Here is a 15,910-nt window from a genome sequence, read left to right on the forward strand (position 1 = left end):
AGTGTTGCTTTGTTGCCCAGGCTGGAGTGCAGTGACACAATCTCAGCTCACTGCAACCTCCGCCTCCCGGGGTCAAAGTCTCCTGCTTCAGCCTTCCTAGTAGCTGGGATTACCGGCGCCCGCCACCACGCCCAGCTAAATTTTGTATTTTAAGTAGAGATGGGGTGTTGCCGTGTGGGCCAGGTTGGTCTTGAACTCCTGATCTCAGGGTATCCTCCCACCTTGGCCTTCAAAAGTCCTGGGATTACACATGTGAGCCACAGTGCCCAGACAAGATTAATTATAAATTAAAGAAAGATCTGGCTGGGCACGGTGACATGCCTGTAATCCCAGCACTTTGGGAGGCCATGGAGGGCGGATCACCTGAGGTCAGGAGTTCGAGCCCAGCCTGGCCCACATGGCAAAACCCCGTCTCTACTAAAAATACAAAAATTAGCCGGGCATGGTGGCGGGCGCCTGTAATTCCAGCTATTTGGGATGCTGAGGCAGGAAAATCGCTTGAACCCGGGAGGCGGATGTTGCAGTGAGCCGAGATCACACCATTCCACTCTAGCCTGGGAGACAAAAGTGAAATTCCATCTCAAAAAAAAAAAAAAAGAAAGATCCATATTTTCTCTGCCTAAATCTGGTATACGTAGGTCATGGGACTATAGAGTGATGAAATGCTTGGCCAAATTAGACCAAAAATCAGTCGAAGTGGGGAAAGAGGAGAGGACCTCTAAACTGATGACTGACTTCTGCTGGGCCTGCTGTATTATCAAAACCAAAGTCTGTTTTCTGGGATAGAGTTATGGAGGGTTGGATAGACTACAGAAGTTAAGATTTTAGCATTGTGTAAGGAGTTGTCAAGTGTGGTTTGAGTACACTTGTGCCCATAGGGTGGGTGATGGTGCTGAAGTACTTGGAGATAAAGGTGGAAATGTGTAATGGGCATTTGTAAACCATTTTAAGAGTTTGTACTATCTTTTAGATTGATGATTCTGCAACTTTAAAAGTATAGGATGGCAATTTTTCTGCAGCAATAGAAAACTCATACCAAACATATGCATGTTGGCCGGGCGTGGTGACTCACTCCTGTAACCTCAGCACTTTGGGAGACTGAGGCAGGGTGGATCACCTGAGGTCAGGAATTCGAGACCAGCCTGGCCAACATGGCAAAACCTTGTCTCTACTAAAAACACAAAAATTAGCCAGGCATGGTGGCACATACCTGTAAACCCAGCTACTAGGGGGGCTGAAGCAGGAGGATTATTTGAAACCGGGAGGCGGAAGTTGCAGTAAGCCAAGATCATGCCACTGCACCCCAGCCTGAGCGGCAAAGCAAGACTCGATCTCAAAAGAAAAAAAAAAGGTATGCATGTTGTCACAGATGTTGCAATGTTTTTTCCAGATTTGTTCTTTTGACTTTTTATGTTTTGCATTTTAATACTATAAATCTGTCAAATTAGAAAACCAAATAGTATAGAAACCTTTTATAACCTTGCTACTCAAAAAGTGTGGTCCATGGACTAGAAGCTTCAGTGTCACTTGTGAGGCTGACAGAAGTGCAAAATCTCTCCTCTTCCAGACTTACTGCTGCAATTTATTAAGATCCCCAGGTGATTCATATGCACATTAATATTTGAGAAGCATTGCTGTATAGAACTGGTTGTATTGAGATAATGTACTGAACTACAACAGAGACTTGACTATGTTAACACATTTAAGTATGGCAGGGAAAAAATTAGAAATCTATCACTCCCTATTTTTTTTTTTTTGAGACAGAGTCTCGCTCTGTCCCTGAGGCTGGAGTGCAGTGGCCGGAACTAGGCTCACTGAAAGCTCTGCCTCCCGGGTTCACACTATTCTCCTGCCTCAGCCTCCTGAGTAGCTGGGACGACAGGCGCCTGCCACCACGCCCGGCCAATTTTTTTTGTATTTTTAGTAGAGATGGGGTTTCACTGTGTTAGCTAGGACGGTCTTGATCTCTGACCTTGTCATCCGCCCGCCTCGGCCTCCCAAAGTGCTGGGATTACAGGTGTGAGCCACCGCGCCCGGCCTATTTTTTTTTTTTTTTAAATTTATTTTTTTTGAGACAGAGTTTTGCTCTTTTTGCCCAGGCTGGAGTGTGATGGCACCATCTTGGCTCACTGCAACCTCCACCTTCCGGGTTCAAGCGATTCTCCTGCCTCAGGCTCCCAAGTAGCTGGGATTACAGGTGCCCACCACTATGCCTGCCTACTTTTGTATTTTTGGTACCCGGCCACTCCCTATGATTTTTCAGAGTAAAACTTTAGGCTGGGCGCGGCGACTCACGCCTGTAATCCCAGCACTTTGGGAGGCTGAGGTGGGCAGGTCACCTGAGGTCAGGAGTTTGAGACCAGCCTGGCCAAGGTGGTGAAACCCCATCTCTACTAAAAAATACAAAAATTAGCTGGGTGTGGTGGCTCACATCTGTAATCCCAGCTACTTGGGAGGCTGAGGCAGAAGAACCACTTGAACCTGGGAGAGAGGGGAAGTTGTAGTGAGCTGAGATCACACCACTGCAATCCAGCCTGGGCAGCAGAGCAAGACCTTGTCCCAGAAAACAAAAAACAAAAATGAGCCGTGCGTGGTGGCGGGCGCCTGTAATCGCAGCTACTCTGATAACTGCTGAAACCAGGGAGGCGGCGGTTGCAGTGAGCTGAGATCATGCCACCGCACTCCAGCCTGGGCTACCAAGCGAGACTCTGTCTCAAAAAACAAAACAAAACAAAACAAAAACAAAAACAAAAAGGAAGTAAGGGAAAAGAGTTGAGAAACCTCTTTTGAGCTAAAGGGAGAAAAGCAACAAGTTTGGAGTTGGAGCAGAGGGGCATTAACAGCTATTGGTCTCCTCTCATGGTGGAGTAGGAGGCTAGGTCATCTTACAGTAAAGGAAGTAGAATGGGGTGCTGTGCGAAATTTCTTAGGTAAATGTTTGAACTAGATGCTGGACAAGAGGGACAACAGAGAAGCATTTGGAAGAGATCCAAATGTGTTTGAAAAGTTAAAAAATTATGATTGTCAGTATAGGAGCATAAGGTAATTTATTAGTGATTTTGAACTATATAGCTATACAAATAATTTATCATGTACTTTACTAATAATTTTTGTCCAATTCTTATGAAAAATATAAGCAAATCTGTAAATGGAATTTATGTAGTACAAGTGCTACTGATTCCTCTGCTGCTAGATTTGTTTGGGCTGGGGTTTCAGTTTGGGGGAATGTTGGTAAGCCACTTTGGAAAATGTAATCATATATTCACTTTAAAGGAATTGACTCCAGTCTTCATCTGGGATTATTTATTTCTCAAAAGAGAAGAAAGGAAATACATTAGCTATCTTGCATAATTTTAATCAAATTTTCTTTGGCATAGAACTTTAAGTCACATTATTGTGGCTTGTGAAAACATTTTATTACCTTTGTTTTAGTTTGTATTTCATTCAACAAATAAAAAGTTTGGAAAGAGTTAGGCACGTGATAATATTGGTAACTTAGTTTATAGAATAGAGTTCAGCTTCAGCTAGTTTCCTGTGAAACTGCTATTTCATAGAATTAGTGTCATGTTGGGAGGGCCATGAGCTACAGACTTTCACTGTTACTGGGGATATTTTTAGATTTGTCCCATTTTGTCCAAAAGGAGGAAAAAAAAGACAAAGACATTATTTTTCATTAAGACAATAAAATTCTACTTTTTTAGTGCTTCATTGAGGACATTCTTTTTTTCATTAAAAAAATTATGGCATAATTTACATAAAGTAAATTTCACTGTCTTTAGGGTATAGTTCTGTGAGTTCTGTTAAATGCATACAATTATGTAACCAGCACTACCACCACAACTGAGCTATACATACTGACCCATCTTTTTTTTGTTTTTTTTTTTGAGACGGAGTCTCACTCTGTCGCCCAGGCTGGAGTGCAATGGCACGATCTTGGCTCACTGCAACCTCCACTTCCCGGGTTCAAGCAATTATCCTTCCTCAGCCTCCTGAGTAGCTGGGATTACAGGTGTGCACAATCATGCCTGGATAATTTTTGTATTTTTAGTAGAGATGGAGTTTCACCATGTTGGTCAGGCTGATCTCGAACCCTGACCTCGTGATCCAGCCACCTTGGCCTCCCACAGTGCTGGGATTACAGGCGTGAGCCACCACGCCCGGCCACTGACCCATCTTTTTTTTTTTTTTTGAGGCAGAGTCTCGCTCTGTCTCCCAGGCTGGAGTGCAGTGGCGCAATCTCGGCTCACTGCAAGCTCCGCCTCCCGGGTTCATGCCATTCTTCTGCCTCAGCCTCCAGAGTAGCTGGGACTACAGGTGCCTGCCACCTCGCCCAGCTAATTTTTTGTATTTTTAGTAGAGACGGGGTTTCACTGTGTTAGCCAGGATGGCCTCGATATCCTGACCTCGTGATCCGCCCACCTCAGCCTCCCAAAGTGCTGGGATTACAAGCGTGAGCCACCTTGCCCGGCCTGACCCATCTTTTAAACAAGAATTCTAGGGTAAGAATTTAAGAAGATTTAATTTTTACCTATCCCTAAAGTCTGTTAAAATTACAGAAAAGGAATTGTATTTCTCATTTTATTTTATTTTATTTTATTTTATTTTATTTTTGAGACGGAGTCTCGCTCTGTCGCCCAGGCTGGAGTGCAGTGGCCGGATCTCAGCTCACTGGAAGCTCCACCTCCCGGGTTTCCGCCATTCTCCTGCCTCAGCCTCCCCAGTAGCTGGGACTACAGGTGCCCGCCACCACGCCTGGCTAGTTTTTTGTATTTTTTTAGTAGAGACGGGGTTTCACCATGTTAGCCAGGATGGTCTTGATCTCCTGACCTCATGATGAGCCCGTCTCGGCCTCCCAAAGTGCTGGGGTTACAGGCTTGAGCCACCGCGCCCGGCCTGTATTTCTGATTTTAAACATTTAATCCCACCCTCATTTTTTAAAGTAGCATTATGAACTCATTTGTATAACATATATATGTATGTGTGCACACATACACTCAATATATTGAGTGTGTTTCAGTCAGTTGCAGTCTTTTTTTTTTCTCCTCCCAAATGGACCAAAGAGTCACTGGCTTGCCTTTAATTAGCTGTAACCTTTAAACTTGCTTTATTTATTTATTTATTTATTTAGAGACAGAGTCTCACCCTGTCACCCAGGCTGGAGTGCAGTGGCATGATCTCGGCTCACTGCAAGCTCTGCCTCCTGGGTTCACGCCATTCTCCTGCTCAGCCTCCCGAGTAGCCGGGACCACAGGCACCCACCACCATGCCTGGCTAATTTTTTTTTTGTATTTTTAGTAGAGATGGGGTTTCACTGTATGAGCCAGGATGGTCTCAGTCTCCTGACCTCGTGATCCACCTGCCTTGGCCTCCCAAAGTGCTGGGATTAAAGGCATGAGCCACCGCGCCCGGTCACCTTTAAGCTTTCACAAGTGTAGTCAACCAGGTAAGGGTGGTAGGGGCTATTTCCCAAAACTTCTCCCGCCGACTCAAAAGTTAGGTTCTTCAGAGTAAAACAGACTCTTCCCTGTTTTCAAGGTTATTCCAGAGTTTCCCTGTATTCTTCTATCTAATCTCAGCTGCCACAATCAGACAGACGGAAAGCACAAGGACACTTTTCCTTGCATCTGTACTGGAAACCTTAGCAGCAGATAGCAGTCGTTCTTTTTGATGCTTAAATGATACCATATTATGTCAATGGGAGTCCCTTTTTCTTGACTTCTGATTCCTTTGGACATAACCCATTGATTTTTTTTTCTTTTTCTTTTTGTGGAGAACGGGGTCTTGCTATATTGCCTAGGGAGGTCTCAAACTCCTGGGCTCAAGCTATACTCCTGCCTCTGCCTCCCTAAGTGCTGGGATTACAGGCATGGGCCACCATGGCTGGCATGACCCATTGATTTTTGATAGCTCCCTTGATTTCTGGTACAACAAGATGTCTCAGGCTTTGTATATATTTTGTCCCAAGCCTCATAATCAGCCATTCCTTAAGAACCTGGTTGAATTTTTCTCCCAAGTGGAGAATTACATTTAGAAACTGTCAAGTCAAGATCTGAGCAGGAAAACAGAAACCACACCAGTTAGAATTTGATTTAGGAAATTAGCTAAATAGGTTATTAGAGTTCTCAAAAGGGAAAAAGAGAACACAGAAGTAACAGAAAATAGTAAGTGGAGGAAGCAGCTACAATTCCTAGGGCTGGGGAATAAAGGGAAGAGGTTGGGATGATTAGAACCAGGAAAGTTGGAAGAATGGCCGGGCGCAGTGGCTTACACTTGTAATCCTAGCCCTTTGGGAGACTGAGGCAGGTGGAGTGCTTGAGCCCAGGAGTTCAAGACCAGCCTGGGCAACATGGGAAAATCCTGTCTCTACAAAAAAACACAAAAATTAGCCAGGTGGTAGTGGGCCTCTGTATTCCTAGCTACTCAGGAGGCTGAGGTGGGAGGATCACCTGAGCCCAGGAGGTTGAGGGTGTGGTGAGCTGTGATTGTGCCGCTGCACTCCAGCCTGGGTGACAGAGTGAGACCCTGTCTCAAATGAAATGAAATGAAATGAAATGAAATAAATGAAATGAAAGGACATGACATGACATGACATATAAAAAGAACCTGGAAACTTGGAAGAGTAGCCAGGAGGTGGCGCCTTCTACCTGGTGCAGGTACTTCTGAGGGCATTCAGCTTGAAGAGTGTTGTTGACTGACTGCTGCATACAGGTTGAATAGCATTGCAGGGCTGACACTGAGAGAAACAGCAAACAGACAGGAAGAAGCAAGTCCACTGTCTCCTCCTCTAGCCTAGCATACTGTGTTGGCAGAACCAGAAAGCAAGCAAGCTGGGGAGGGAGAAATGTTTGTAGACTTCCAGCCTTGCATCACAGAGCCAAGTGTAGAATGCCATGCTTGCGGCTGGGTGCAGTGGCTCACGCCTGTAATCCTAGCACTTTGGGAGGCCGAGGCGGGTGGATCACGAGGTCAGGAGATCAAGACCATCCTGGCCAACATGGTGAAACCCTATCTCTACTAAAAATACAAAAATTAGCTGGGCGTTGTGGTGCATGCCTGTAATCCCAGCTACTCGGGAGGCTGAGGCAGGAGAATGGCTTGAACCTGGGAGGCGGAGATTGCATTGAGCCGAGAGCACCACTGCACTCCAGCCTGGGCAACAAGAACAAGATTCTGTCTCAAAAAAAGAAAAAGAGGCCGGGCGCGGTGGCTCAAGCCTGTAATCCCAGCACTTTGGGAGGCCGAGACGGGTGGATCATGAGGTCAGGAGATCGAGATCATCCTGGCTAACATGGTGAAACCCCGTCTCTATTAAGAAATACAAAAAACTAGCCGGGTGAGGTGGTGGGCGCCTGTAGTCCCAGCTACTCGGGAGGCTGAGGCCGGAGAATGGCGTGAACCCGGGAGGCGGAGCTTGCAGTGAGCTGAGATCCGGCCACTGCACTCCAGCCTGGGAGACAGAGCGAGACTCCGTCTCAAAAAAAAAAAAAAAAAGAAAAAGAGTGCTGTGTTTGGACCTGAGGGGCAAGGGCCAATACCTTAATACTTGGTACAGAAATTACAGTTGGGTGCCTGGCTTATATAGTAATTATTATTGTGTTGTCATTGTGTCTAGACCTTTCCAAAGGGCAGAATTATAAAATAAGTATTTGAAAATAGAAAAATAAATGAGTTCATACTTACATTAATTCAAATTTAACATTATAGGAATTTTAACTTTTTTGTGTATTTTATATGAAAAAGTCTTGATTCCTAACTTAAAATAATTACAAATATTTGCACAATCTAACAATAATGTGTAAAATAAGTTCAAAATAATGCCAGGTTCCAGTTCTGGCATGACAGCATGAAGAATTCTGTGGACCTAGTTCCCAGTGAAACTGGTGAACATTAATTTTAAAAAACAACAAATTACAGTTTCTAGAAATGGTCCTAGGGAATAGAGCAAATGAAGAAACACTTTTTTTAAAATTTTTATTTTTAGACAGAGTCTTGCTCTGTCGCCCAGGCTGGAGTGCAGTGGTGCCGTCTTGGCGATCTCGGTGATCTCGGCTCACTGCAACCTCCACCTCCCGGATTCAAGTGATTCTCTTGCCTCAGCCTCCTGAGTAGCTGGGGTTACAGGTGTGTGTCACCATGCCCAGCTAATTTTTGTATTTTTAGTAGAGACAGGGTTTCACCATGTTGGTCAGGTTGGTGTTGAACTCCTGACTTCGTGGTCCACCTGCCTTGACCTCCCAGAGTGCTGGGATTATAGGCGTGAGCCACCGCGCCTGGCCATGAAGAAACATGAAGAACATTGGGTCTGTGATATCTGAACTAAAACCTTCTCCATCCCTCATTTTTTGCAGCTAGTGAGATAGAAACTTCACTCTAGAGAGTGTAGCCAAGAACACAGGGCTCCAGCTTCATGTATTCTACCCCATTGCCTCAGTCAGAAGGTTTTCATCCTAGGAGGAGGAATAGCATACCAACATTTCTCATTTTGCCCCAAGTGCCTGTCATTGAGGCAAAATTCTAGGTAATTGTGGCTGACTGGCGGTGGTTCCTTTCTTTCACCCAGTCCCTACTCTTAGGATGGAGACTTGACCTTGGGCAAGGCACTGCTGAAAATACTGGGGCTCTGATCATCTTTACCCTTGCTTTTCAAGCCGAGAAGACCTAAGTCTACAGCCTCACTTCCACTGGGTACTCCACTTCGTAAAGCAGGGATGCCATTCAGATAAACACACCATTGTCCCCACTATAGCTGTAGAGAGTGGCTCAGATGTTTTATCTGGAAGCAGAAATAGGCTGTAAAACAGGTAGCTCTTAATCTTTTCCTAAAGGAACAAAGTATGGAGAAGCTCAAGAGTATGGAGAAACTCAAAAAAACTGCGGAGGTGGTTGTGCAAAGCAATAGGAAAGAGACTGGTTAAATTCACTGGAGATGTAGGATAAACTGTAGGCCAGCTAGTTTGCTGGAGAGAACCAGGAAAAGAAGAAGCTAGGAGGAGTCCTTTGGTATCAGAACAACTCTCAAGCACTGACCTTGGGAACTAACTGTGCCTTTAGAGGGACCCAAATTTGATCTACTCAGTCTGTGGAGCAATTTATGCCCCAGGGTGTTATTAAAACCAGTAGAGCAATCAGCTGGAAATTAGTGAAGCTTTAACAACTAGATATGGTCAAGGAAAGATACACTCAAGGAAAGTCTTGCAAAAACCTTTGTCATCCAGGGTGACTGTGGGCATCCCCAAGGCTGTGCCTTCTAATGAGCAATATCACATACTTCATACTTGAAGTTTGAGGGCAAACAGACTTTACAAAAATAATCCAGCTAGTTACTAAACAAATGAGCAAATGACAATAACAAGCCTGAGGTGGAAAAGGTGGGAACAGTAGTACTCAGAGTTGCTATAATGTCTAGTTTCCAACAAAAAATTATGAGCTATGGAAAGAAACAGGAAAGTATGACCCATACACTGGAAAAAAAGCAGGTAACAGAAACCGATTGTGAAAGTGACCAGATGTCACATTTAATAGACAAAGACTTCAAAGTAGCCATTATATATGTTCAAATAACTGAAAAACTATGATTAAAGAAGCAAAGGTGTGTGATAATGTCACGTCAAATAGGGAATATCATTAAAGAGATAGCAATTATATATCAAAAAAGGACCAAATAGAAATCCTGGAGTTGAAAAGTACAATAACTAAAATGAAAAATTAGGGGAGTTCAATAGGCTATAACTGACAGAAGAAAGATTCATGAATTTGAAGATAGATCAATACAGATTATACAATTTGAAGGAGAAAAAAAGACTGATGTGTTGGAGAAATGTCAGACACCATTGAACACACCAACATATCAGAAATGATTAATTACAAGGTTAATATAACAAAAGATACAAATATGCTCTTTTCTTCTCTCAGATTCTTTAAAAGACATTAAATAAAGTAATAAGTATAACAATGTAATGTTGAGTTTGTAACATTTGTAGACATAATGTGGATAACAATAAAATCACAAAAAAGGGGAAAAGGAACAGACTTATATAGGAATAACATTCCTGTATCTCACTGGAATTAAGTTAGTATAAATCAGAAGCTGATTCTGATGAGAAATATATTGTTAGCCCGCTGGGTGCGGTGGCTCACGTAATCTCAGCACTTTGGGAGGCCAAGGCGGGCAGATGACGAGGTCAGGAGATCAAGACTATCCTGGCTAACATGGTGAAACCCAGTCTCTACAAAAAATATAGAAAAAAAAAATTAGCCGGGCGTGGTGGCGGGCGCCTGTAGTCCCAGCTACTCGGGAGGCTGAGAGAATGGCATGAACCCAGGAGGTGGAGCTTACAGTGAGCCGAGATTGTGCCACTGCACTCCAGCCTGGGTGACAGAGCAAGACTCTGTCTCAAAAAAAAAAAAAAAAGAAGTATATTGTTAGCCCAAGAGTAACCTCTAAAGAAAAAAAATGTATAAAAATGTATAATCATTAAATTATAATGCTACATTTCAAAATATTCACTTAATGCAAAAGTAACCTCTAAAGAAAAAAAAGTATAAAAATGGATAATCATTAAATTATAATGCTACATTTCAAAATATTCACTTAATGCAAAAGAAAGCAGTAAAGGTGGAATAAAGGACAAAAACACATGAGATGTATAAAAAACAAAAAGTAAAAATAAAACGTGTAAATCCAGCTATATCAATAATATTAAATGTGCATGGATTCAACAATCTAGTCAAAAGACAGACTGGATTTAAAAAAAACAAGATCCAATTATATGGTGTCTAAAGGTGGCACACTTAAGGTTTAAAGATACAAGTAGTTTGAAAGTAAATGGATGGAAAAATAAATATAATGCAATAAAGAAAAGATAAATATTTGAGTGTCAGATATCCCAGTTACCCTGTTTTGATCATTACACTTTACATACATGTATCAAAATGTCACATGTATCCCAAAAATATATACTACTTTTATGTGTCAATTAAAAATTACATATATACACACACACATACATATATATACATGTATACATATATATATAAAAGAAATATGCAAATGGCAACTATGAGAAAGCCGGAGTGGCTACATTAATATCAGACCAAATAGACTTTGTTTACTTTTTATTTATTTATTTATTTATTTTTGAGAGGGAGCCTTGCTGTGTCACCCAGGCTGGAGTGCAGCGGCATGATCTTGGCTCACTGCAACCTCTGCCTCTCGGGTTCAAGCAATTTTCCTGCCTCAGCCTCCCAAGTAGCTAGGACTACAGGTGTGTGCCACCATGCCTGGCTAATTTTTTTTTTTTTTTTTTTTTTTTTGAGATGGAGTCTCGCCCCTGTCGCCCAGGCTGGAGTGCAGTGGTGCAATCTCAGTTCACTACAACCTCTGCCTCCCGGGTTCAAGCAATTCTCGTGCCTCAGCCTCCTGAGTAGCTGGGATTACAGGTGCCTGCTACCACACCCAGCTAATTTTTATATTTTACTAGAGATGAGGTTTCACCATGTGGTCCAGGCTGGTCTTGAACTCCTGACCTCAAGTGGCCCACCCACCTCAGCCTCCCAAAGTGTTTGGATTACAGGCGTGAGCCACCATGCCAGGCCTGAATTATATACTTTAAATAGGTGAATTCGATGGTAGTGAGTAAAACTTGAAAATAAGAATACCAGTTTTATGAGTAACAACTAATGGATGCAGTTTAGGTTTCTTTGCAGTTCAGCTTATCCTTAGAGAATAAATTCCACTGAGGACATACAGTTAAAATATAATGTGAGCTAAAAGTCGTTTGAAGTAATTCTTTTTTCTCTATGGTTATGTTACCAACTTGATAATTATTGCATTGATTGACTTTTCCTATGCTGAAACAATTCCAGGGTTTTAGTAGCTTATAATGATAAACATTTATTTCTTGCTCAGGGTCTGTGAGTCCACTCTAGTGGTTCTGCTCTAGGCCCCAGGTTCAGTTTAGGTCTACCTGTGTGTCTTCTCATCCTGGGACTTCAGTTGAAAACACAGCTCCCATAAGATAATGTAGGTCTTGTAGAGGGCATGGGAACACAAGAGGGTTGCTGGAATTTGCAGTGACTCCTAAATCCTTTGTGTGGACTGGCACACTGTCACTTTCACCCATATTTGTTTGTTTTGCATAAAAGGTTAAATTACCTTTTTTGTTTGTTTTGTTTTTTTGAGACGGAGTCTGCCTCTGTTCCCCAGGCTGGAGTGCAGTGGTGCGATCTAGGCTCACTGCAAGCTCCACCTCCCAGGTTCACGCCATTCTCCTGCCTCAGCCTCCCGAGTAGCTGGGACTACAGGCGCCCGCCACCACGCCCGGCTAATTTTTTGTATTTTTAGTAGAGATGGGGTTTCACCGTGTTAGCCAGGATGGTCTCGATCTCCTGACCTCGTGATCCGCCTGCCTTGGCCTCCCAAAGTGCTGGGATTACAAGCGTGAGCCGCCGCGCCCAGCCAAATTATGTTTTTTTCTTATGTGAGTTTGTATTGACACAACCACATTCACTATCCCCCAGTTTTTCCTCATCTTGCCCCATTCCATATTTTATCTTTCCTTGTCCTTGTGACAGTATCAGTTCCCAATAACATTACTGTATGTATTTATTCTATTCTACAATACACACAAGAAAGTTTAAAAATTTAGATAGTAATATCACTACTAGTAACATTATTTGAAGAGTTTAAGATATTTTTAAATTTCTTTTGCCTTTAGAATATGTACCACTAAGGATGTCCATTCAGAAAACTGTTCAAGGATTATTTGAATTATATTCTGTGTGTGGTTGTCAAGTTGGTTGGTTTTTTCTTTTTAAAGATGGGGTCTTACTCTGTTGCCCAGGCTGGAGTGTAATAGCACAGTCATAGATCATAGCTCACCATAACCTTGAATTCCTGGACTTTGCCTCTGCCTTTCACCTCTCAGCTTCCTGAGTAGCTGGCACTATAGGCACCCATCATCATGCCCACCTGACATTTATTTATTTATTTATTTATTTATTTTTTTGAGTAGAGACTGAGTCTCATTATTTTCCAGTCTGGTCTTGAACTCCTGGTCTCTGGCCTCAAGCAGTCCTCTTGCCTCAGCTACCTAAAGTGCTGGGATTACAGATTGAGCCACTGCGCGTAGCCTGAGTTGGTGAGTTTTTTTTTTTGAGACGGAGTCTCCACTCTGTGGCCCAGGCTGGAGTGCAGTGGTATGATCTTGGCTCACTGTACTTCTGCCTCCTGGGTTCAAGTGATTCTCATGCCTCAGCCTCCTGAGTAGCTGAGATTATAGACACCTGCCACCACATCCAGCTAATTTTTATATTTTTAGTAGAGATGGGGTTTCACCATGTTGGCCAGGCTGGTCTCAAACTCCTGACCTCAGGTGATCCACCCGCATCAGGCCTCCCAAAGTGGTGGGATTATAGGCGTGAGCCACTGCGCCTGGCCAAGTTGGTGGTTTTTTAAGAAGATAAAATACAGTTTGAATTCATACTGATATTTACAATTCAAATTAAGGATTATAAGGTTTTAAGTTTCATTATTCTTACATCTGTGTCTCCTGTGTCCCATTATGAAAATACTGATTCCCAGTAATACTAATATAAGTATTCATTTGCAACTATAATACCCGCATAACAGTACCAAGATAACAGTACCAACAGTGTTGATAATTATGATTACTGAAAAAAGTTCAAAGTATTACTGAAAACAAAGTATTATGAAACTGATAAGTAGAGCAGTTAAGCTAATAGTGATAATCTCTCAGTTATTTCAGCTGCCAATGAATTTCTTTGTGAAATCATATTCAAAGTTTTAGATAAAATGTCGAAGGTCCTGTTCAAGCTTAAAACGATACTTGGGCCGGGCACAGTGGCTCACGCCTGTAATTCCAACACTTTGGGAGGCCTAAGTGGGTGGATCTTCTGAGGTCAGGAGTTCAAGACCAGCCTGGCCAACATAGTGAAACCCCGTCTCTACTAAAAGTACAAAAAATTATCTGGGCTTGGTGGCAGGCACCTGAAATCCCAGCTACTCGGGAGGCTGAGGCAGGAGAATTGCTTGAACCTACCTGGGAGGCGGAGGTTGCAGTGAGCCGAGATCGTGCCATTGCACTCCAGCCTGGGCAACAAGAATGAAACTCTGTCTCCAAAAATAAAAAAAAAAATTTAAAAAATAAACAAAACCTAAATCTATACAGTTGAAAGCAAAATAACTCATAGGATAATGTATGTAATAAATCAGATAATAAGTGCTCTGAGAAGTTTTGAGTCTGTTTAGTCTTTTATCAAAGTTTATTGACTTTTTGCAAATCATTGCATTAACTTTCTGAGTTGGAGAGAAAGGCTGATGAAATTATTGTTATAACTAGATTTTCTCTCTGGATTGGTAAATGTTCTGCATCAAAACCTGACACTGAGGTTGCCAGCAGAAAGCTTAGCCATAGCAGAGAGTAGAATATGAAAAAACTAGGGTGTGTCAAGGCAAAGAAGTTGGAGATTGAAGATGTATGTGCTTGAGCTAAACTCTAGTAGTAATGTCTTTGTGTTCCAAAGTTATTGGTAAATATAACAACAGCAAAGAACCATTTTGTTGCACTAATTAAATTAGTAGTCATGAGGGTTAGTTATTGGAGAAGGATAGAGGTGATCTAATGTCTCTGATTTTGCTAATCATCTTGATGTAGTAGAATTCCTTTATATAGCATTTGGTGTGGTGTCATTAGCGAAACAGATAAGAACAGCTTTTTACTAATAATTGTTTTGTCCCAGAGCATTTGATTTACCATGTACTGAATAATGAGTAGTTTTATAGTGGGGTCCTATTGCCTTTTTTCTTTTATTTTTTGTTTTTAAGAGACGGGGTCTCTGTTGACCAGACTAGACTCAATCACCTGAGGCCAAGTGATCCACCCACCTCAGCCTCCGCAGTAGCAGGACAAGAAGCGTGTGCCACTGTGCCCAGCTTATTGCTTTTTTTTGTCTGTTGCTTTTTTTTTTTAAATCCTTATAACCTGCCTCTATCAATCTATCTTAAAATGATGTATGAATGTTATTAAGAGTGAATTTATTTTTCTTTTTTTCTTAGGAGCAGCCACCATATCCTAGCTACAATTCTAACTATTGGAATTCTTCTGCAAGATCTAGGGCTCCTTACCCAAGTACATATCCTGTAAGACCAGAATTGCAAGGCCAGGTATGGTTTAAAAACAGAGACTTTCTGAACTTTTTCTTAATGAATAGATTTATTTTCAAAACCTGTGCAGATTTCAGAGCAGTGATGAGTGTTTGTTTTTTTTCTTTGCTTTAATGGGCTCCATCAATCTCATTTTAATGTTTTTAGCTCAGAGATAAGGATGTATCTAGGCAAATATACCTATAGCTTGAGGCATAATAAATTATTTTTCAGGACCCAGAATCAGCAAACATAAAATGTACTTATTTTTGAAAATTTGACTTATTACAGACATTTAATTTAAAATATTTTAAGCTTACAAAAAGTACAGAAAATATGTACATTTTAAATCTAGCATGCAGGGTCGGGTGCAGTGGCTCACAGCTGTAATCCCAGCACTTTGGGAGACCGAGGCGGGCAGATCACCTGAGGTCAGTAGTTCAAGACCAGCCTAGCCAACATGGTAAAATTCCGTCTCTGCTAAAAATACAAAAATTAGCTGGGTGTGGTGGTGGGCGCCTGTACTCCCAGCTACTTGGGAGGCTGAGGCAGGAGAATCGCCTGAACCCAGGAGGCAGAGGTTGCAGTGAGCTGAGATCACACCATTACACTCCAGCCTGGGCGACAGAGTAAGACTCTGTCTCAAAGCAAAAAACAAACACAAAAAAACCCAAAAATCTAGCATTCTAATTTGTCAGTTTCTGTTCGCCACATTTGTTTCAGATTTTTAAGAAAGAAGTAAACCAA

At 42.2% G+C, this 15,910-nt stretch overlaps 1 protein-coding gene across 2 annotated transcripts in view; it reads left to right on the plus strand.

The window, feature by feature from the left end:
• BAG4 (BAG cochaperone 4) overlaps positions 1–15,910 on the plus strand; it is a 37,319-nt gene that overhangs the window by 2,350 nt on the left and 19,059 nt on the right. The window contains exon 2 of one of the 2 annotated variants that reach the window (XM_005563100.4): positions 15,077–15,184. The exons of the other annotated variant lie outside the window; for it this stretch is intronic. Coding sequence (XP_005563157.2) covers positions 15,077–15,184 — 108 coding nt within the window. The remainder of the gene's footprint in view (positions 1–15,076; positions 15,185–15,910) is intronic. 2 annotated transcript variants of the gene reach the window in all.

This window comes from Macaca fascicularis, chromosome 8, assembly GCF_037993035.2.
Source record: "Macaca fascicularis isolate 582-1 chromosome 8, T2T-MFA8v1.1".
In the NCBI taxonomy this organism is placed as follows: Eukaryota; Metazoa; Chordata; class Mammalia; order Primates; family Cercopithecidae; genus Macaca; species Macaca fascicularis.